Source organism: Buteo buteo, chromosome 10 (genome assembly GCF_964188355.1).
Source record: "Buteo buteo chromosome 10, bButBut1.hap1.1, whole genome shotgun sequence".
Taxonomy (NCBI): domain Eukaryota; kingdom Metazoa; phylum Chordata; class Aves; order Accipitriformes; family Accipitridae; genus Buteo; species Buteo buteo.
Window position 1 is genome coordinate 5,025,546 of NC_134180.1, and position 21,961 is coordinate 5,047,506.

Consider the following 21,961-nt stretch of genomic DNA (forward strand, 5'->3'; position numbering starts at 1 on the left):
TGCCTGTTACCTAATAACACAGCAGATGGATGAGGATTTATGAAACAGTTTAGGAAAACATCAAAGATTCTCTGTTTGCCTGTATATGTTTGCACAGTCTGCCTGTTTGGACAGGCACAGGAGGAAGATGTGGTATTTGCAAATATCACTTGTCTTTGGGCCATTGGGCTTGGTAATCTTGAAGACGCCCCCTTCTTACCTGTTTGGGGCCGATTGCTTTTCCCCATAAGCAGGTCCGACTGTGGCTGGGCAGTGAAGGCGCTGTCCTGCCGGGGAGGAGGGGGGTGGCTCGTGCTTGTGGTTGCCTGACCAGCTTCACGGCCGCTGCCCACTGGTGAAGACTATGAGAATATTTCCTCCCCCTGCTCTGCAGAGGAAGCTGTAATTAAAACCCTGCTTGGCAGCGTGGCCAGAGCCTTTCGAAGTCTGCACGGGACTTGCTGGCAGGGGTGGTGCTGCCTCAAAGCTGAGGTTCCCCTTTGCAAACCTCCCCCTCTGCTCCAGGCACATGAAGCTGTTGTAACTCGCCGGGCAGCAGTTGCCACCATACTTAGCTGCTAGAAGTTGAAATGTAGTCGTCCTTCGCCAGTGCGGATGGCTCGGTGCCTGCTCACTCGCTGGGGAAATGACATCTCCTCCTCTTGCTCCCTGCGGTCGGGCTCTGCCCTCGGTCCGTGGCTGGCCGGGTATCTCCTCATCAGCCGCGCAGCAGTAATACTGTCAGGAACGCCCTGCACCTCCTAACCAGTAGCTATTAGAGATGTCAATAGTGTGTTACGTTCTCTAGGAAGACGTTGTAAGATGTGTATATTGTAAGCCTGCTTCAAGGTAGGATGTTTTTAATATGGCCAGTACTAAAAAAAAAAAAAAAAAAAAAAAAAAAGGAAAAAAAAAAAAGAAAAAAACTGATGGGTCCATGACTTCATTACTGAACCTGACTCTGTGCAATGCAAACAGTGTTGTGAGATGGATGAACAGGCTGGGCACACTCCTTCCCGCAGGGCAGGCAGCCCGTCGGGATGTCCGTAGTTGTGCCCGCTCTCGCCTCCTGCCTCTGCCCCTTTTCTCAAAGGTTGTGGGAACTTCACTACTGGCACCCAAGAACCGTGTCGGGGCTTGCGCCTTCCCCGGGGTAAGCTGTCTGCTGTGGATGCGGCACCTCGGGGCATTTCTGTATATAGGTGGTAATAGCGGTAATAATTGGAATTTGAAAGAAGCAAAGCTGCGTGCTTGGCTGTGGAAAGAGCAGGACTCGATGGCAGGGCTTGCTCAGCCGAGGTAGGCGCCTCCTTCCTGGCTCTTCCCTGGAAGCATCTGGTTTTAGTACTATTTTGTTATGCAGAGTCTCTTCCCAAACCCACCCTTCCCACCATCACCCCACAAGGTAGGTCTGGTAGCGTGTTGGGGAGGGAGAGGAGTCAAACTCTGAACTACACCTGAGCAACTTCTGTTCTTATGGCTTTTACGCAGTTTGATGCAATTCTGGCTTTTGTAGATAGATGAATGTAAATCATTGTTGGACATGCCTGTTTCCAAAAGTATGAGACATTCTGTTGTACCACGTCACCTTCCGAGCAGAGCTGGGACTGTCTCGACTCCAGTGCTATATTGATGAATGTATCCGATGCTCTCGTTCAGTGTTCACACTCTGCTTTTGGCCAGCTTTGTGATTTGTAAATAGGAAATCAATAAAGACATTCAGGTTGTCTTTACAAAAGTTTCTTTGTGATTTGAAGAGAGCTGATGGCTGCTGGTGTGTCAAAGGAAAGGCGGATGGGGGGATCTATCCCGAGCTCGTTCCTGGCCCTTCTCCCCCAGCTAAGGGCGCGAGGTCCTCGGCTTCCTTTTCTGTGGTGCGTGGGATGAGCTGGACTCTCGGGAGTCCTGAGAGAAAGGCAGATCGCTGCTTGGGAAGCCCAGACCCTCTGGGAAATGAGGTTGTGGAGCCTGTGTTTCTCTGGGGGAGGAGAGCAGGAGGATGCTGGGTGGGTGTTAGCCCCTCGATTTAGCGTGTTATTTATGGCTGAATTTCTTTCGCCTTGATTGAAGGGTTTTGGCAATTAAACATGCATTAAAAGCTGCCCTGGCCTTTGCAGGGGTCAGTCTGGGTCTTTGAAAGCAGGGATCTTGCTGTGAGTGAGGGGTAAAGGGCAGCTCCCCTGCCCTGTCTGCTCAGGCAGGACTGGAAGGCAGTCCCCCAGCTCCCCCCACCCGCATCAGGGCTGCGGAACCCCCTTTTATAGAGCCCTGCCTGTGGCTGAGGACCGGGCTCCAGCTGGGAACTGCCCTCCTGTGCCACCAACTTCCCCACTCACCGGGTTTTTAGAGGAACATCCACTGGGAGCCCTGGGGAGAATCAGGCTGGGCAGGGAGCTGCCTGCAGCCATGAGCCTCCCTGCTGCCCCCCCCCCCCCCCCCCCGACCTCCCCCAGCTTTCCTCCTGCTGTTTCACATGAAAAAGAAATGAGGGGGATGTATTTTTAGCTCGGTACTGTTTAGCTGCACAAAAGGCCGGTGCACAGTGCGTGGCAGGGGAGCTGGCCCTCTGCTAGGGACGGCCACGGAGGAGCAGGGGCAGTTTTCCCCAGGGATGGGGAACCTGCTGCTGGTGGAGCCTCAGATGAAAAGGGGGGGGGGGGATGCAATCAAATGCAGAAGAATGCATAGGTTTTTAAAGATTTTTTATTTTATTTTTTTAATTGTTTTTTATTAAAAAAAAAAAGCCCCTAAATTCTATGGCTTCCAGGAAGCATCAGAGAAATTTAAATGCCATTTCTGTACACTTTGTTTTAAAGCAGTAACTAAACTCGCAATGGAACAAACGCCCTCACGTACAATCTCAGTTTTTGGACTCCTCGCTGGAAGGACAGTAAGTTCTGGGGGCCGGGCCGCTGTCCTCGGCTGCCCCTGCAGCCCTGCTCGCAGCTGCCGGCAGCAGAGGGTGCAGACGAAGCTGGGCAAATGCCCACAGCCACGTCCCTTCCCCTCCACGGCTCCTCTTCGGCCTCCGCTTGGGTTGGTCTGAGCCGATGCTCTAAGAAGGGTCTGCTTCCAGTGAAAATTTAAGGCGATTTTTAAAATTTTTTGTGTGTTTGTTTGCCTCGTTGGGGAAACAAGATCAAACGTTGCACGTCACCCCTCCCCGCCGTGGCCGGGGGACACAGCAGCAGCTGGGGCTGCCCTGGCCCCTCCTGCCCCACTGCAGCCCAGGAGAAGCCAAAGCGGGGGTCAATCCCAAATTTAGGAAGAAGAGGGGCCACAGCGCAGTGCCCTCCCCAGGGCCCCCATGTGCAGCTGTGGCCCATGGGTGCCCAGGCAGGGTGACACCCCCCCAGGCTGGCGCAGCCCCCCCCCCCCCGTGATTCGGGGTCTCCAGCCACTCCCAGAGATGGTCAGTTTGGCCAAATGTTTCAAAGCAGCCACAGATGGTCCCATTCCCCCCCCCCCCCCCCCCCCCGCAAAGCCTCAGCCCCTCTCTTGGGGCAGAACAACAGGGTTTTGGTAAAGATAAGTAAAAGTGTGCCTTTCCCCCCCCCCAGCGTGTCACGATCAATACACACAACAGCGCACGGGTTCAGTCATGTGGGGAAGCTGCAGTGCCCTGGGGATGGTGAGGAACAGGGGAGGTGTGGTGGGGGTGTCTCCGTGTGTGGGGATCTCTCTGTGTTCGTGTTCACGTCCATGCATTTGTGTGTAAGTTGCAAAAACTCCAGGTTTTCCCCAGCGCAGGCGGCAGGACGCCACACCAGCAGCTCCGGCAGCGTTAGCCCACCCTGACGCCCTTTGCCGTGTGCCTCCATGTCTGCCCACCCCGGCCACGGCCCACCCTGCGCCTGCTGCCGCCCTGGAGAGCAGCCCCGGGGCCCGCTCTGACACGCAGCAAACGGTCTGAAAAACCAGAGGCCAAAAAAAACCAAACCACTGCCCCTGCGCTGCTGCAAATACCTAAATCTGTGGAGGAAACGCATGGAGCCGTAAGACATCCCAGCGCCAGAGATGAGGCTGCTTTGCTTTTCCTCCGTGTGCTGCCAGCTCCCTTCACGGGTCCCTTTGGTCTCGGCCAGGCGGCCCTGGCAGTGGCCGAGGCAGTCCGGTGCCCGGCCATCCCTGTCCCCACGTCCCCCAGCCCCTGGGATTCCTCGACCTGTTCCTGGCAAGACCAAACTTCACCTGTATTGCTAGCAAAAGTGCATCGTAAAATGAACTGTAAACGCATTTCCTCCCCTCCCCACCCTGCCCGCCCCCGCACGCACCCCAGCACCTCTCACCGTACCAGAGACCGCACCGCTCGTCATCAAAGGCGTTAACGAAGGGGGGGGACCCAATGGGGGACACGGGGTGGGGGGGCCCTAAAGGAAGAGCAGAATTCGGTAACACTGAAGATGACGGTCAAAGACTGACAACTCAGCACTCTGCACCGAGACTCACTTTAAATTAACTTAAGAGACAAAGAAGCAACAGAAAAAAAAAAAAAAAAAATCCTCCTTAGCCCACTGCTCTCAAAATTGTCTTCTGCTTCTTCTTCTGACAGCGACGGTTCAGAGTCTGTAGAGTTGATCCCCATTTTCAAACTAGTTATAGACTCAAAAGCAAGTGACGCTGTGGATTTGTTTCGGGGTTTTTTTTTTTTTTTTTTTCCTTTTTGACGGACGCAGGAACTTCAGCGAAGTCGGGCTTGGTTCGAGTAAACGGCCACGCGCTGGGCGAGTGGCGGAGGAGAGGACAAGCAGTTTGGGGAGGCCCCGCTCCCCGCCTGCACGTGGGGCGCTGGGGGAGGCCGTCCGGCTCGGCCTCCCCCTGTCCCCGTCCAAACTGAGGGGCCGCTGGCACCGGCTCCGCAGGTCAAGATCCAGCCACGGCCAGAGGGAGAGGAGCCATCGTGCATGCCGCTCCACCCGGCCCCGGCAGCTCACTTGCGACGCTTGGTGGTTTTCCTCTTCCTTCTCTTGAAGAAACAGCAGCACCTGGGGACGGAGGGGACCCCATCAGTGCCCGGGCCTGGACACGGACGGGCTCAGCAGCCCTATGGTCAGGGCAGAGCCGGTGGCGGGGATGGAAACCCCTTGGCATGTTGGTGAGACCCCGTGGGCAGAGCTGCTCCAGGAAGTGCCCCTGGTATGTGGCAGCGGCTGGACTGGGAGCACCACAATGGCCACGGCAAATGACACCTGCCACAGCGAGTGACACCGGCCAGGACAAGTGACACTGGCCACGGCACGCAACGCCAGCCACAGCAAATGCCAGTGGCCAGAGCCGGGTCCAGGCAGGGGCTCCCGGAAAAGGGATGGGCCCGGATCCGTGCACGCACGAGCGTTGGGGCTGGGCAGGGCGAGGTGTGAAGGGGCCGGGAGTGGCGGTGGCCCTGCAGGGACACCCCTCGTGGAGTGCCAGGGAAGAGCGGTAGTTACTCGCTCTAGGCCTGGGCTGTTTCTCCCTGGAGGGGACTGGACAAGGCATCGCACATCGCAGGGCATCTGCCAAAACCCGCATTCATCCCGGCCCTGATGAGAGGGAGGCAGTGGGGCTGTGTCCTTACTTTGTATCGTCTGTCACCTCCACCTCGGTGGGGGCTGTGATGGGGGCGTTCGAATGTCCTGCCGTCGGGTCGTCCGTGTTCAGCTCTCCGTTGGTGGAGCTCATCACCTGGGGAGAGGCAAGTGTCAGTGTGGGGCAGCCCACGGGGCACAGGCCAGTCCTTAGCCTCGTCCCCCATCCCGCGGCAGCTGTGTCCTGCAGAGGTGCAGCCCCAGGAGGCGGCACAGCCCCCCCCGGCCCTGCGTGAGCCAGGAGCACCAAGGTCCCCACACAGGGCAGCAGGATGATGCCCTCGCCCAGACAGCGGGTGCTCAACCTCAGTGCTGAGCACTCCCAAGCAGCCCCATCGCACAGAGGCGTTTGATCCCCTCGGTGTCTCTGGGAGGATCCCAGCTCCTGGGCACGCCTGCACACCCTGCCAGGAGAGGGGCTTGCTGGCAACCAGCTCCAACGTGCCCAGGAGACATGGCCCCACGAGGCCGTTAGCTCCAAGGAGACCTTGCCACGGCCACATGGCGAGCAACTAGACACAGCTCTTGCTTCCCAGCCCCAAGCCCCAGCACCGCTGGGCCCTGTGGGACTCAGCCCAGCACCCACCCTGCAGGCTCCTGCCAGCCTCGAGGTGCCCCTGAGCTCCTGCCCGCTCGCTGGGGCAGAGGGGCCGTGCACGGTGCCAGGACCGGGAGGAGATCCGAATCACCAAAGCAAGGACGGGGTTGGCACAGGCAACTGGGACTTGCCTGAAATCCCCCTCCTGCACCCGCTGCCCCCAGGCAAAGCCAGGAGCTCCCTGGGGATGCACAGGCCAAAGGATTGCCAAGCTGCTCGTCCCTGGCAAGGAGGATCGGCCTTACCCAGACTCGTGGAGGAGCTGCCATCTGACAGCCACAGTGTCCAGCCAGCAGGGCTACGTCAAGCTACAGCCCCCTGAAACAAGCCCAGAGACCCCTGTGCGTCACCAACACCCCCCCTGCAGTGCCGGGTGCAGGCGGAAGACGGGGTGGGGGTTTGCAGAGCGAGAGCGGGGAGCAGCCACCGTGGCAGGTAGGGGATGTGGTACAGGAGGAGCAGGGCAGAGAACAAGCTGGCCCCACGGTCTGCCCTGACCCTGCGACAGCAGCGGCGGGAGCCGGGCCCGAGCCTGGGACTGAGCACCAGCAGAGATTCACCACGGAGCAGCAGGAACGAGCAGCAGCGGCAGGGACGGAAGCAGAGACGGAAGAAGCAGCACAGACCCAGCCGGGGCGGGGGGACCCATCATGGATGCCCCACCATCCACGTGGGCTGGACCCCACCAGCCCAAGAGGGGTCGAGCGGCAGAGGCTGCGAGGGCGGTGAGCACGTGGCCGACGGCGCGAGCGCAGGACCGAGGCGGGGAGATGAGGCCGAGGACTGCCCAGGGAAAGGGAGGAGAAGCAGGACTCGAAGCCGTCGCTCCAATCAAGGAAGGCACGGGGAAGTCCCCGCGTGGGATAAGGCCGCGTTGTCCGGCACTGCTGGGATGAGCAGCACTGGGAGCAGAACCCAATGCCCACCTGGCTGCTCGTGCCACCGCATGGCACAGAGCCAGCACCTCATCCATCTCTAACCGCCCTCCAAGTCCCACCGGCAGCACCAAGGGAGCCCGGCAGCACCCCGGGAAGCAGCGCCAGCCTCGTCTGTGAGCCGTGAGCGTCACGCACCACAGGGACAGGGCAGCACGTGTTGCAGCCTAGGCAAGACCCTGGGCATGCGTGGCCCTGAGGCCGCCCCAGGGCAGGGGAGCAGGGCTGATCCCCTGGCACAGCCAGCAGACACATGTTGGCCTGCGCCCGGCTTTGCGGGCAGGTCGCATGGCGCAGGTCGGCTCTGCTCCCTCCCGCGCCCGCCCCTGCCCTCGGCGCGTGGTTGCATGTACCTGGACGGACCCCCCGAGCCTGCCGGCTGCCAGGTGAGCTCCCAAAGGCTCCTCGGCAGGCTGCCCACCGGCCTGAGGATCCCACAACTCCGTCCCCTCGGGCGGCTGCTCGCGACAGGCAGGAGGAACAGAATGAAAAGAAACAAAAGAAAAGAGGAAGAATGGGGAAGAGAAGGGAGAGGTGGAGGGAAGGGGCAGGGAGAAGAGTGGCAAAGGGAGTCGAGAAAATAAGACATGCAAAAGCAAAAACATGACCGGAGCAGCTCGAGTTTGTGATTGCGGAGGGCACTCGCGCAGCACCGTCCTGGCGGCTCCCCAGAGTGGTCCCCGCAGTGACACCGTGGGTCTGCATCCTCCCTGCCACATACACGCACACACCCCCCCCAGCAATGGAGCTGGGCTCTGGGCATGTCCTCTCTGGGCAGCTGAAGGCACATCACCCCACAGAGCGCAGCCAGCCCCATGTAGGGCTGGTGGCTGCATTTCGGAGCAGGCTGGGACAGCAGTGCCACTCGCTGCGTGGGGAGATGCAACCGGGCCAAGGCGATGCTGCCGGCCACTCTCCTGCGAGCGCAATGTTCTGAGGCCGACGCAGATCTTTGCGGGGTGACTGTGAGGAAGCGAGCTGTGCTGCTCCTCGAGGGCACAGGCTTCTTAGCTGTCCCACAGCGGGGGAGCATCCTGCTCCCAAACCCTCGCCATGGTGAATATGGCATAGGCCCACAGCTGCTGGGGGCCCCTGCCATCCCCAGGTTGGAAACTGCTCCCACACTGTGGGAGTTTTGTGCTTTGCTTTTCCCACTGCTCTCAAGAAGGGTTGTTGAACACAGCGTCCCTCAGATGCTGGAGGCAGAAAGCAGACCTTACTGGGAGCAAGTTCCCAGTAACAAGCCAGAGGCACTTTGAAGACGTCCTCTCCCTAAGGAAGTGCTGCCCAGCCGCTGGCCAGTGAGAGCCAGGGCTGTCCCAGGCTCCCTGTGCTTGGCCAGGAGCAGCAAGGGGCACTGTTGGGCCAATACATTGGTGAGGGTGGACAGGGTGCTGCACCCTTGGTTCCAGCGTGTTTGCAGGTGCTCTGCTCCCTGTGGAAGTTCAAGGCAAGAGGACGAGGGTCTGTACAGGACTGCTGGGGAAACGTGCGAGGTTTGCTCTTGATGGCAGCAGTCCCAAAGCCGTGTTTCCTTCACCAGGGTAGGACAGGCCACGGCACCAGAGAAGGGCCGGGCAGCCTGGTCCTTTCCCACAGCAGCCCAGGCAGGGAGCTGCCTGCACAGCTCTGCCCATCTCCCTGCCCGTGGCTGCTCCCGGCTCGGCCCCATGTGCCCTGCCAGTTCCCAGGGCAAAGCCAGCCCCTCTCCAGCACAGGGCCACACACTGCCAAGCTGCCCCGTGAACCCCTCCGAGGCCCAGGCAGCCCTCTCCCTTGTCCCGTGTCCCTGCCCCATTGATGAAAGTGGCACCGTGAACAGAGCAGCAAGTTACCCCCGTGGGGACGCGGCACTGGGGACATCTTCCTTAGCACAAGGTGGCTCAGCCTGTACCGTGCCCACACCCACAGGCCAGCACTAAACCCTGCAGCTTGCCAGCTGAAGCCCAGGCCTGGCGTTTCCCCGCCATGCTACAGCCTCCCACAGCTGCTTCCTCCCACTTTTGCCAGGCCACCTGGCACAAGGGCCACTGCCTTGGTCCCCCCGCTAGCCACAGACCCAGACCTGCAAGGAGGAAGCCCTCCCACAGACAGCACTGGGGAAAAAAGGATGCCCCAGTCCCTGCCTCCATCCAGAGGCCCTGCTGGGCTCCATGGGTCTGTGGAGCAGAAAAGCCGAGCAGCGCACGACCGTGGTCCCGTGCTCCAGCTGGGGCAGTGCCGCCACTCACCTGGTGTTTGGTGTGTGGCTGTGCTTTGTCTCTGTTCGGTGGCTGCACCTGCACCTCGCTGTGCATCGTGCCAATGGGGGTGGGCTGGGGACATGACAAGGAAAACATCAGTCACAGCACAGCAGCCCTACCACCGTCCCACACCCCCAGATCCAATCTCTGGCCAAACATGCAGAATACCCCAGAATTGGGGCCTGATCCCAGCCCCCATCCTGGCCCCAGCAGCACCATGAGGTGCCAACGTGACTGCTGGGTTCCTCTTAGCTCCAGAAGCCTCAAATTTCTGTGTCACAGCTTTAACTCGTTGGCACGACAGCCCCAGCTTGGAGCTGGCTGCTGGTGTCTGGTGAGGACTGGTGGAGCTGACCTGTCAGGCATGGACGTGCAAGGCAGGGACAACTGCCTACCTGCATCCTCCCTGGCTGCTGCCACAGACCATGCTGACTCCCCATCATGCTACCCACCGCCCCCTCGGTGCCCTGGGGCCCAGCACCCTCTGCCCGACCCAGCTCCCTCGCCACTCACCAGTGGTTTCCCTGCCCAGTCGTATTCATAGTCGAACACGTAACCGTTCCTCTCGAACAAGTCTGTGAAGAGCTTCCGCAGGTAGTCGTAGTCAGGCTTCTCGAAGAAATCCAGCCGCCGCACATAGCGCAAGTACGTGGCCATCTCCTCTGCAGGAACAGAGTGGGCTCAATTGGGGCAGGGGGACAAGATGCCAGGCCAGCAGGCTCTGGGGCCAGGCTGGGGACAGGGACAGGCCATGTAGAGTGCCCTCACCTGGGAAGTTCTCACAGAGCACCTCCACTGGAGTGGCTCTTTTGGTGTCGCCGATCTTCTGATACCTCTCCTTTAGCGTGTCAGCCTGGCAGAGGCAAGGAGCAGGTCAGCATGAGAGGGGAAGGTCAGGTCAGAGAGGGGAAGGCACTGGGTGCTGTCACACCACGAACGGTTTCTTGGTCCCCCTTTTCCAGCTAACAGCAAGAGCTCATTCCCAGGGAATACCCTCTCCCAGGGCAGGTCTGGAGGATGAACACCAGGGCGTGCGGTTCCAGGACAGCCACTGTAAGAGCAGCTGGGATACCCGCAAAGTGGGGGGACACAGAGAGGGGGACACCTACAGCCACTCAGCATAGCAGGGGCCTGGCACAGAGCTCAGAGCAACAGCCCCTGCATCTGGTGGGATGCCAACCCTCCAACACCCTGGGGGCCAGAGCTTCTCCTCCCTCCAAGATGCCGCCCATGCCAGGGCAGAGCCAGACCCATGGGGCAGCTGTGCTGTAAGAGACTGAAAGAGTTAATGCTTCAAACATTGTGGTGGGGCAAGTTCTGCCTAACAACAAACTCTGCAAGGAATTCTGAATTCAACACGACTCCCTGGTCTGTCCAAGTCGTGACACGTGCCCAGGGACAGCAGAAGCTGGCAGTTACCTTGAGGCCTTGCCAAGGGAGGCTCCCGCGGAGGAAGTACATAAACATGTGCCCTAATGCTTCCAGGTCGTCCCTGCGGCTTTGTTCTGCATGGAGGAAGAGACATGGGCATGTTCCCACTACAGCCACTGTCTGTATCCCCACCAGACCCTGCAGCACCCCAAGTCCCCTGCCAACATCCCAGGCTGAAAAGCAGGAGAGGCAGTTTGTCCCCAGCCCCACCTCTGGCAGGGGGGAGCTCACACCCTGTAGTCCCCTTCCCTCTCCCTTTTGGCCAAGAGGCAGGGCTGGCCGCACGGTGCGCACACACCTTTCCCGAGGTGGGTGTTGATGCTCATGTAGCGTGCTGTCCCTGTCAGGCTCTTGTGCTCTCGGTAGGGGATGTGTTTTTTGGTCTCGGGGTCAATATACTCTTTGGCCAGGCCAAAATCGATGATGTGGATGGTGTGCTGCCGCTTGCTGCCCGGCCGCCCCACCAGGAAGTTCTCTGGCTTGACGTCTCTGTAGATCAGGCTTTTGGTGTGGACGTACTCCATCCGTGTGATCTGGGGGCAGCAGGAGATGTCAGCACCACAGCAGAGATGCACCATGTGTCCTGCATGCCTCCCTGCACCCTCCTTCCCTGGGGGACAACCTCAGTCTGGCTGCATCTCGGACACACAGTGAGAGACGCTCGTTTGTGCTCAGAGGGGGTGAGGGAGAGCCCTCCTACACCAGGGAGAGGGTGAGGTATGGAGGGAGGTGGTCTGGCATGTGCCAGCAGGCAGTGCCTCCTGCGGCCTGCCAGGCGCTGGTTCATCTGTCCTTCCCCTCCCCTTCCCTGCAGGGTCCCCACGCAGCCACTGTGCCCACGCACCACCCCGCTCCCCCGGGGAAGTCTGCGGCTAGGCGGGCCAGGGTGAGCTATGCAGAGCCACAGGCGAGGTGGAGATGCCGTGCTCACCAGCTGGATTGCGATCATCAGGACGGTCTTGAGCGTGAAGGTCCGATCACACAGATCAAAGAGATCTTCTAGGCTGGGTCCTAGCAGCTCCAACACCATGGCATTGTACTTCCCGCAGGGGCCAAAGTAGTAAACCTGAGGAATTCCTTCTGCAAGAGACAGAGCAGGGGTTGTCAGGGGTTGCAACAGGGCTGAGCAGCACACAGCCACGCTGTCACGGCCATGCTGTTGCTGGAGTTGGGACAGGGGGCTGCATATGGGGGGGATGTCTCTACGCTGCCCTCCCTCGGCACCACAGACAGCCTGGCTCTGCTCTTAGCACGAGGGCGAAGGAGGCAGCTCCATCTGCATCCCTGACTCTGCTGCGGGGGAGGTGGGGGGAAAGAACTAAATAAGAAGGGATCAAAGATTAGATGTGGCTTTGCGTAAAATCGGCCTCTCCCAGCCGAGCAGATGGGCAGGAGCTGCTCAGGCCGGGGAGTGAAGTTGCAGTCACATTTATAGGAAGCCTCCCTTTCCTAGCAGGGTCGCCCAGGCAGCCAGCTCCCCACGGCAGCTCAGCCTGGCCCCATACCTGCATTGCCGAGCTGTTTGTAGAACCGATACTCCAGATGCAGCTGGGGGGCCCGGGATTTTATGGGTTCCTTGGAGGAGAGAAGGAGAACAGTTAAGTCTGTTGCAGGGAGCAGGATGTTAGGGAGGTCTGGGTGTCAGACACCTCCTTCACATGCTGGACTAAGAACATTTGCGGTTGAGATGAGAGCCTCAGGGGACAACGAGAGAAAACCAGCCCATATGGGAGACAGATCCAGCCCCTCCAGAGAGATCCGGGTGCTGGGGCAGACACTAATGGGAGCAGGTATCAGTGGGGACCACCCTCTCCTGGAGGTCTCTCTGCCGCTGCCACCGGCTGAGCGCAGCACAGGCCACAGGGAGGTCCTGGAGAAGCAAAGACCTAGCTCTTCTCTCCCCGGGCCCAGATCACCCCACCTGCAATGACGCGCGTTGCTTTGCCTGCCCTCAATTCCTAGCAGTGAGCACAGCTTCCCTGCGCACCCACCCATCCACCACGTATTGCAACCCGCTCGGCTTGACCCGCTCTAACAACCTGGGGAGGGCGAACAATCTGCTTCCCAGGCAGCCTGAACATCACCACCCCCGACCACCTGAGGGACTCACCAATTTGATAGCTACGTATTCATTCGTGTAGAGGTTCTTTCCTGCAGGGAGAGACAGAAAAAAGGCAACTGAAAACAAGTGAACCTTTGCATTAACCCCACATCACACCCACCACAGTCCCCGAGGGCTCCTGGGCTGCAGAATGTCCAGAACAGGTTCGGTGGCTCCCACAATACATAAACAGGCCTTGAGGCATGAGCAGGAGCAGGAACCCACTGTGGGGAGTTGCAACATGCCTGTTAATTACCCCCAGATGGGGTAGGTGGATTCCTCTGGGATGGGCAGGCTGCTGGGGGGCTGGAGCCAAGTCTGCTGGGAGGGGGGCAGCATCCCAGTCTGGGCCTGCAGGGATGTGACTGGCCAAGGTAGGAACAAGGCTGGGACTTGCTCTTTCTCCCAGCCACAGCCCTGCATGGAGAGGGGCTGCCCTGCTCTGGGAGGCCTGTCCAGAGTCAGGGGACGCTGCTTTGTGGGTAGCAGGACCACACAGAGGTTGGCAGGGAGGAAGGACCCTCCAGAGCACTGGGGCAGCTTGAGGCACTGCAGCTGGCAGTGGTTTGAAGACATCGCAGGTAGGTGGAAATCCCTTCCCCAGAGCTTAGGACACTCCTGGGGATGGCACACGTGTGTGTGTGCACATGTATATGGCTCAACCTCATCCTTCGGGATGCTGCCACCCACCCAAGGGTGGAGGGGAAGCCAGGAGCAGACCTACAGCGTGGCCCAGACTATACGAGGAGGAGCTGATGGCACCGATGTGCTGTGGGGAAGGCCAGACTGAAAGGGCAGCCATGCCACCCCAAAACCCTGTAAATGACTTCCTAGAGAGCTCAGCACCTTCGCAGGAGTTTTCACACCCATAACTACAGAAAGGCTGAACTAACTGTGTCCTCACACTACCCTGTTCACCCCAGAGAGCCAGGAGGGCATGAGGAAGGTGTTACACCTGGGAAGCATCAGTACCATCTCTGCCCCAGGTCCATAAAGGCAAAGACTGAAGAGTTTTGCAGAAACATTTGAGGCCCCTTCATGACACTGGGGAGATGGGAGTTAACTGCAGCAGGTTCCCTTCCACTGCACGCAGAGCCAGCAGACACACGATCCCACTGCCTGGCATGTGCGTATCTGATGGAGCTGCATCTGTCTCCTCGGATTTTCTCCAAGCAATTTGCTCAGGGAACAAGCTCCTCCTGGCATAAGATTTCATCTGCTCCGACTGCTGCTCTCCACCTGAAGCAGCAATAAATCCTCGTCGGGTGACATCAGAGCCAGCTGCTGAGCGCCAGAGTCAGCGGCAGGATTACGGGAAGAGGGATGAATGGGAGATATTAATGGACCGGCTCCTCCCAGGGACGGGCTCTGCAGCCAAGGAGGGGCTCAATCCTGCTGCCTCATTGACCCTCTCCCACCCCAGGGAACTGCTGCCAAGCCACTTTGTCTCCTGCCTCTGCAAAACCAAATCACTTCACAGCGATTAGGAAGTAGGTGATGTGCAAGGGAGAAATGTCTGGCTAACACAAGCGTATGCCAGACCGAGGGTTTTTGGCCCATCATGGACTGACGTTTGCTGGGGAGGAGGTGGGATATCCCCCAGATCCATGGCTCCAGAGCTCAAGGAAACCCTCAGTTGATTGGGAACTTGATTGGGGCAGGGAAGAACTGAAATCTTGATGGACCCCAGTGCAGCTCCCTCACCCCTCCCATAAGCAGTCACCTCCCAATGACTGAACAGGGAGAGAAGGCAGCAAGCCAGCCAGCAGAAGTGCGGGCAGGCAGCTTATCTTCCACTCACCAGGACCTCTGTGTTTTGCAAACAATCGCAAGGGAGAGCAAAACAGCTACATGCATCAGCTGAGATGCAGGGGTAGGCAGAGCCCAGCCAGGCAGGCATGGCCCTGCCTGCGACAATGGCACAGGGTCCCCACGTGCTCCCCAGCTAAAGTGGGCTCTGGCCTCAGGGCTGTAAAGTTCAGCCCAAAAAAATCACTGCTGCCTTCAGGGCAGTAACATGCAACCAAAAAAATCAGCTGGATTCTCCCTGAGGTTACGCTGGGTCTAAAGAGGGAAAAAAGACCCACGGCAGGATACCTGCCACCCTGTCAGAGGTGCACTGCAAAACTGGCCCAGTACAGTAGGGAGGGAGAATGGAAGGAGGCAGGAGCATCCGCAGCAGTGCTGTGCTGGGAGAGGTCCACCCCGTCCCTGTTACGTGGCATCTGTCCTGTCCCCACCACGCTGGCCCCCCTGTGGCTCGCTGGCAGAGAAAGCTACCCGCAAAAATGCTCTGGGAGCTGGCAGCCCTCTCCCAGCCCAAGAAACAAGTCCAAATCATTTGATACCCCCATGGATCCTCCCTTCCTGTAATGCTCAGAGGGCTTGGACAAAGCTGATAGAAAAGATGGGGTAGCAGAGAAAGCATGGACCATTGCTGCTGTCTAACCACCACCATCCTCTTCCCTGACAAAAGAACATGCAAAGAGAACTGGCCTATCATGAAGAAAAACAAAGCAACAGGAAAGAAAAAGTGAAAGAGCAAGGAGAGAGGGCTGTGGGGTCCTTCCCCCAGCAGGGCCCGGCTCATGCTGGGGAACTCCCCGCTCCAGCTCCTGGAGCAGCTCCCGTGGCCGCCCCCATGCTGCCCACTCTGCTGAGCGCTCACTAACGATGATAACTTTAACACTTAAAATGTGTTGGAGTCCATGGACTGCCCCGGGGAGGACTCAAGCAGGCAGCGCTGCAGGATTCATAGAAGAAAATGTGCTTTTGAAATAAAAAAAAAAAAAGAGAAAAGCATCAAGATGGGCAGCAGAAAGCAAATATTTGCATTTGCAGAGAGGCCTTTGCCCTGCTCAGTGCTGGCGGCACCTCTGAATCCAGCTGCCAACACCTGCAAGACTCGGCATGTCTGATCATAGCCGAGAGGAGGTGGCCAGACCTGGGGTCCCTATTGTGTTTAAAAGCCAGACATGGCTTTCTCTTAACCCTGTGCTAACACCCAAATCGTCTCCCTCGTGAAGGCGGATTTGGCAGCAGTGGAGTTCGGCACCTGCTCCTGCACATCACGGCGGCCTGAGGAGGAGCCGGGCTCTGCGCCGGGCTCCCAACCAGGTCCCCATCCAAATGGCTTCCCCTGTGCCAGCCCCTCTGCCTGGTGCTGCCCCTTGGTCATGGCACAGCGTGGGGCACAGCACCGCACTGACCACACCGGGAGGCTTTCCACTACAGCCCTGGTTGCAGCAGGAGCATGGAGTTGTGTCTGGGCACTGGGACCAGCAATTTGGCTTCTCCGGTCCCCAGGCAATGCAGTCGAGGAGTGCAGGAAGAAGAAGGCAGCTCTGTGCGAAGGCGGCCGGGCACCAGCCCAGCACTGCAAGCACCACAGCCCCAGCAACACCAGCTGCATCAGTCCAAGTACTGACAGTTCCTTGGAGCATTGGGTTTTAATACCATTGGAATAAAAAAAAAAAAAAAAAAAAAAAAGTTATTTTGGAGTTTGACCTTCCTCTAGAGGAGGCTGTGAAAGACCAAGAGGAAAAACAAGCGTGAGCCATTAGCAAGGGAGGCAAGAGGAACAGTTGGCAGGCAGCGTGTGGGCTCTTCTCTCCCACAGCCTACTCCAAAGACAGCCATGAGCTGCCTCCAGCGTGTGTCGGGTCTGCAGCTCCGACCAGCCAGCCGCCTTTTAGAGGTGGCTGAGCCCTTCACCACACATGCACAGGTACAGAGGTCTCTGCCGAGCCAAAAAGAGAAGGGTGTCATGTGCAGTGTGCTGACCCTAGCCTGCATTCGCTGAAGATCTCTTTTGTGTCCCCCAAGAAGTAACCTACTGCAAGTACCCAGGAGGCTACAGGCCAGGGGTGGGAGCCACAGCTCAAGAGAGCTTGGGAATGTCCCCAGCACTCGCAAGTGACCATTCAGCTGGGACATGGCCCCAGCCCAGCTGTAGTAGTGACCTGCTGCTGGCTCATATGCTGCACAAGGACCTCCCCCCCATTTAATTCCTTCCAAAATGCTGGTTTTACTTTTTAAAAAATAAGTTAATTTCCAGCTTTTAACTTTGAAGGAAAACAGACATTTGTGTTTCCAAGCTACCATTAGAAATGAATGCACCAGACTGGGGGAGAGGGGTGAGCACAGGAAAGGTGCAAAAAGCACATTTGCAGAAGTTTACTGCAGGAATAACAGAAGCAGCAGCCTCTGCCGGGTCCCCATCCCTCCCCAAACCCCATGCCTGGGCTGAGGCTGCCCCAGTGCAGCTCCACAGCACAACCTCCTCAGAGCATAGGCTTCAGGCCAGGCTCAGGAGGGGGCCATCAGGGAGGCCCCTGCCCAGGCAGCATGGCTGGACAAACAGCAGCTACTAGCTCCAAAGTGCAGGTCTGAGGCAGCCCAGCACCAGGCTGAGCTCAGGGAAAGGGTCTTGCACACCACCCAGGTGCTTTGGGCTCATTTTTGACCTTTCTGGTCAATGTCTGGATTTTCCTTCTCTCCCCCTATCCCAGCCCACCCCAAAGCACCACTGAGGAGCTGCTAAGAGAGGGCTGCTCCAACAAACCCTCGCTGCAAGCAGTACGTGCTGGCCTCGCTCCCAGGGGTACAGGGAGCTGGCAGAGGCAGCAGGCTGCAGGCTCCCGCCGCTTGGCCGTAGCCCAGTGCCAGGGCACACAAGCCACCAGCCACGCTCCAGTCACCCCTGCTGCCATCAGTTTCCTCCTGCCTTGAGTTTCAGAGGGCAGCATTCAGCCCTGGCACGGAGGCGGGCTGGCTGCATGCAGCAGATGGGCAGGGGTGCTGCCCAGCCAGGGCAGGGGGGAGCTCGGGGGAGTGCAGGCAGTGGGTGCTGCCCAGGGCTGCCTGTGGAAAGCCCCACGAGGAGCTGGGTTGGCATTCATCCACAGCTGCAGGCTAGCAGGGGGAAGAACAAGCACTCTGGATGTGCTGGCCAGGGCACAGTGCCCTGCCCAGCCCAGGGTGAAGCACCAGGACATGGTAACCAGGAGGTAACAGGACCCACCACCTGCACAATCTAAACACCCACATAGTTCCCCCCCAAACCCCATGCACCAGAGGACTGGGGCAGCCGCCCCACCCCAGCTCTCCAGTCACGCTCATACAGCGAGGAACTGACCAGCAGCGCTGCCTGACTGGGACAGGGACTGGCACTACGTTTGTGTATCACCCAGGACGCCAAGGCCAGCACGAAGCCGGAGTAGCAGGATCCAAGCATGGCTCTGGCAGCCAAGAACTCCTGCCCAAGTCATTCCCCTTCTGGCTTCCCAAAAATGCCTTTTGCCAATTTTTTTTAAATTTTGTTTTTAAACAAATCACTTTTGATTTTGGACACCTCTGCACCTCGGAGGACACTTGTCTCAATCTGGGGCAGCTGAGCTGAGGCACCCAGAACGATAGATCGGCACCTGCCTCTCGGCGCAGTGACGAAATTGGGCAAGGTGTTACCTGTTTCAGGAAGACAACTTCATCTTCCTCCATCCCCCACCACTGGGAGCTGGAGGAGTCGCCTCCTAGCATGTTTTTGCAAGATCTCCTGGGGGTTTTTTATGAAAGAAAAAAATCCAAAGAAGATTTGGGAGCTTTTAAACACTAAGCTACACTTTTGCCTCTGCATCCAGCCTGCCTTGAGTGCGAATACTCCATTCACAGGGGAAAACTGAGTGTCCAGCAACAGCTGGGGAGCATTCCTGCTCATGCCACCACTTCACAGCAGGATCCCTCTGGTCCCTTGCCATTCATCTGCAGTTGGAGGAATCCCTACTTTCTGTGAAGTCCTGAAAGCATTCCTGAGCCCTGACGCAGCTCAGAGGCACACCTAAGTAACAGAGATGCAATTTTAGGAGAAAAGCCACATAGCTGTGGCTTCCACTGCTGTGATGAGATCTTGTGCTCAGGCCTTTACTATGTTATGGCCAGGCACTATAGGGTGTGACAGGGTAGGGGAAAATCACGTGAAAGGACTAGAAGCTTCTTTTGCTCGTAGCAAGGACAAACTCTCACAGCGATAATTGACCACTGCAGAGCCCCAGAGCAAGAGCTCACTGCTTGTCCCTTCAGCCATGAGCAAACTGAGCCCAACTGCTTCCACGTCCCTGCAGCAGCTCTGCTCTGAGCAACCCAGACTGCCAATTTCACAGACACTCCTCAGATTCATGCGAGACTTGTGTCCACCTTGGTGCAGTCCTCAAAAAGCGAGGGGGAGGCCAAGGCAGGGGGTCACACTGACCCCCGGTGCTGAGCACGCCAGACAAAGCAACAGCCAGAGCCCCAGTTGTTTCAGACTCCTGCCTAGAGCAGGATCTAGGAAGATAGCTCGCCCAGAAACACGTACCCACTGTGGGACATTCATGGGCAAGCACGGAAAAGGAGGTGGAAGGACCCAGGTAGACCCTGCACGGCTCAGAGACCTCTGTCCACCCCCTCCCAGCCAGCCCTGCAGGGAGGCCCTGACAGCAGGAGGTGCAGCATCCCCAGGGGATGTCCAGATCCACCTGGGTAGTGAAAGGAGCAGCTGGTGTGGCAAAATCCCTAAATACCTCTCCTTCCACAATACCTCGGTCTGGAGGAAGGGTCAGAGCACTTCATGACAGCGGGAGAGACAGACCCTCCGTTGCTGAATATGAGAACCATTTGGTTGGATTTTAAACAGAACATTTTCCCAAGCTCTGCAATTAAGCGGCGATCCCATCAGGGAGTTCAGGAACAGGACAGTTTAGCCTGGCACCAGCCAGTCTGTCGTGCTGGGAAGAGCTAACATTAACTCCCCACAGACAGAGGCGGCACAGCGAGGTGGGTAAACTCACCCCACCCTCTGCACGGGTGCCTGAGCCGGGGCTGCCGGCCGCGCCTCCCAACAGCCTCCCACCTCCTGCTCCTTTTGCACGCAAACAGTCAGCCAAGACGACCACATTTACTGCAGGTTTAGCTCAGAGCTTGGTTTGAACAGGCGCTGCTTAAAATATCGTGGAGCAACAAGGCCTACAGCTGTCAGGCTCCCAGCCTGCTCCAGGGACAGGCTCTCTTCCCTCTTCCTAGGGCACAAGCCCGTTCCCATAGCACTCGCAGCCAAGGCCAACGCTCCGCCTGGCAGAGACTCCATCAACATGTCTAACGTGCATTCCTGGAGACATCCAGACTGCACTGCTGGCACAGCGGTGCCTGGCACTGCCAGGCCTCTCCCAGCTGCCTGATGCCAACCGAAGAGTGAACAGCTTGCTGAAAGCCTCCTGGGGCATGCCGAGTCCTTGGGAGTGGAGCAACCTACCCATCCTCTACACAAGAGTTCGCTTGAACTGTTTCCTGATTAACTTGGTTCAAAATGGAAAGTGACCATGGAAGGCGCTTGAGTTTTATTCAGCCCTTTCTCTCTCCCCTGCATAAAATTTTAGGAGAGACTCTGAAACAACCAGTTTCAACAACTAGAGAATTTACCCAGGATAAAATACTGATTCTCTTCCCCAGATGTTTGCCCCAGCAAACCAAAAAGCCCACAGGCCCCCATCTCCATCTACTCTCCTAAGCACATGGCGCAGTGGGAGGGCAGCACCCTGTGCACAAGTGGGCACAAGATCTGGTGACCACACAGTGGCATCTCGTGAAACTTTACTCACCAAGTGTACCTGGACTGGGGGAACACCCAGGCCTGTGTGGGCCACCACCACTTCCAACAGACAGGACTGAACTGTAATGCTTTCCCTGACAAACCTGAAGAGCAACAGGTATGGAGAGGAGATGGGAAACACCTCTGCAATCAGTCCTTCAGGCTGTGATGGGCTTTCAAAGATCAAGCACAGCGTGAAGGGGCTGAGGAAAAGGAAACTCTGCAAAGGAAACAAGGGCTACCTACAACCTGCAATGCTTCAGCACTGTATGGCCAGTCAACACCCTTTGTGCTGATGGTCGCAGGCATGTGCCAGCTCCTCCTGCTGCAGGAGCTGGATGCCAGGGCAATCCCTGCACAAGTAGTTATAGCGAGGACAGAAGAAGAACCTTCTCACCTAGACGGAGCTCCCCAAAATTGCCGCATCCAATCTTCTTGCCGACCCGGAAGTTGGGACCCACCATTAAGACTCCCGAGTTGGTTCCAGCACTCCGGCTTCCATGACTGCTCCTTCCTCCACCTGTCTTGGACATCCTTTTACCTTCCTCCAGCTCCCCTTTCCCTCCTCTCTTATCAAAATCCATAAGTTTGTGATACCCCGGCCTCTCCACGGTTACGCTGCTGCCATACAAATCCCAGAGCTGCCGAAAGTTGAGGGGTGAGGAGAAGAAAAGAAGCAGGGCTTTTCTTGGTTAATACACCATCACGGTGAGTGACGGGAGGGCAGGGTGTGGAGAAGGAGGGATAAGCGGCCACCCACGGGTGCTGGGCTACTGAAATCTTAGTGCTTTCCAAGGTCCCGCCGGGATTGTCATCATCGCCTGTTACAGGGAGTTCTTTGGTGGAGAGAACATCCTGCGGAGAGGGTCCTCCCAGCGTGGCTCCTCAGTCTCCCAGCTGCAGAAAGGAAAGGGAGAAAATTAGCATGAGGAAACAAGGAGGCAGAGGACAACAGGGGCTTGTGGGCTCCAGCCTCCCGCCCCCAGCTCTGCAGAGCCCCTCCAACACCTTCCCTGTGTTACAAGTAACTCCCACAACGATGAACAGTGCTGCAGCTGAGAGGCGGGAGAAGCTGGGTTATCAGGACCATTGCAGGGTGCCCCACATCTAAGATGCTAGCATAAATAAATAAATAAAAGTCTGGCCAGGACAGGACGTGAAACGCTTGACGAGCATCTCCAGGTCGGAGCCAGCAGAGTCACATGGGGAGAACAATGTCCCCACAGGCAAGGGCTGCTGGCAGCAGGGAGACCTTCTGAGGCACCAGCTGAGGCACTTGGGACCAGGCTGCCACTGGTCAGACCTGAGAGTCCCCAAGAGCAGAGGACACACACGTAAACCACTGCGTTAGGGGGCAAACTACGCCAGGCGTGCAATTTCCTATGAACTGAAAAGAGGATGTTCTTCCCCGATGGCTGCTTGCCAGGAGGGTCCCTGTGGGTCCAGAGGTCGTGGCCAGCTGAGTCAGAGCTCTTCCCCCCAGCAC

At 57.9% G+C, this 21,961-nt stretch overlaps 1 protein-coding gene across 2 annotated transcripts in view; it reads right to left on the minus strand.

Annotated features, from left to right (window-relative positions):
- Nucleotides 1-4,413: 4,413 nt before the first annotated feature.
- Nucleotides 4,414-21,961, minus strand: part of CSNK1G2 (casein kinase 1 gamma 2) — a 46,397-nt gene continuing 28,849 nt past the window's right edge. Inside the window, exons 2-13 of one of the 2 annotated variants that reach the window (XM_075038165.1) lie at nt 20,873-21,372; nt 12,864-12,904; nt 12,259-12,328; nt 11,685-11,833; nt 11,052-11,286; nt 10,742-10,827; nt 10,091-10,175; nt 9,836-9,984; nt 9,311-9,394; nt 7,433-7,537; nt 5,537-5,643; nt 4,414-4,964 (exon numbers count right to left, since the gene is read on the minus strand). In XM_075038165.1, the coding sequence (XP_074894266.1) occupies nt 4,910-4,964; nt 5,537-5,643; nt 7,433-7,537; nt 9,311-9,394; nt 9,836-9,984; nt 10,091-10,175; nt 10,742-10,827; nt 11,052-11,286; nt 11,685-11,833; nt 12,259-12,328; nt 12,864-12,904; nt 20,873-21,059 (1,353 nt within the window). In that variant the 5' untranslated portion in view covers nt 21,060-21,372 and the 3' untranslated portion in view covers nt 4,414-4,909. The remainder of the gene's footprint in view (nt 4,965-5,536; nt 5,644-7,432; nt 7,538-9,310; nt 9,395-9,835; nt 9,985-10,090; nt 10,176-10,741; nt 10,828-11,051; nt 11,287-11,684; nt 11,834-12,258; nt 12,329-12,863; nt 12,905-20,872; nt 21,373-21,961) is intronic. The other variant, XM_075038166.1, reaches the window with a different exon arrangement.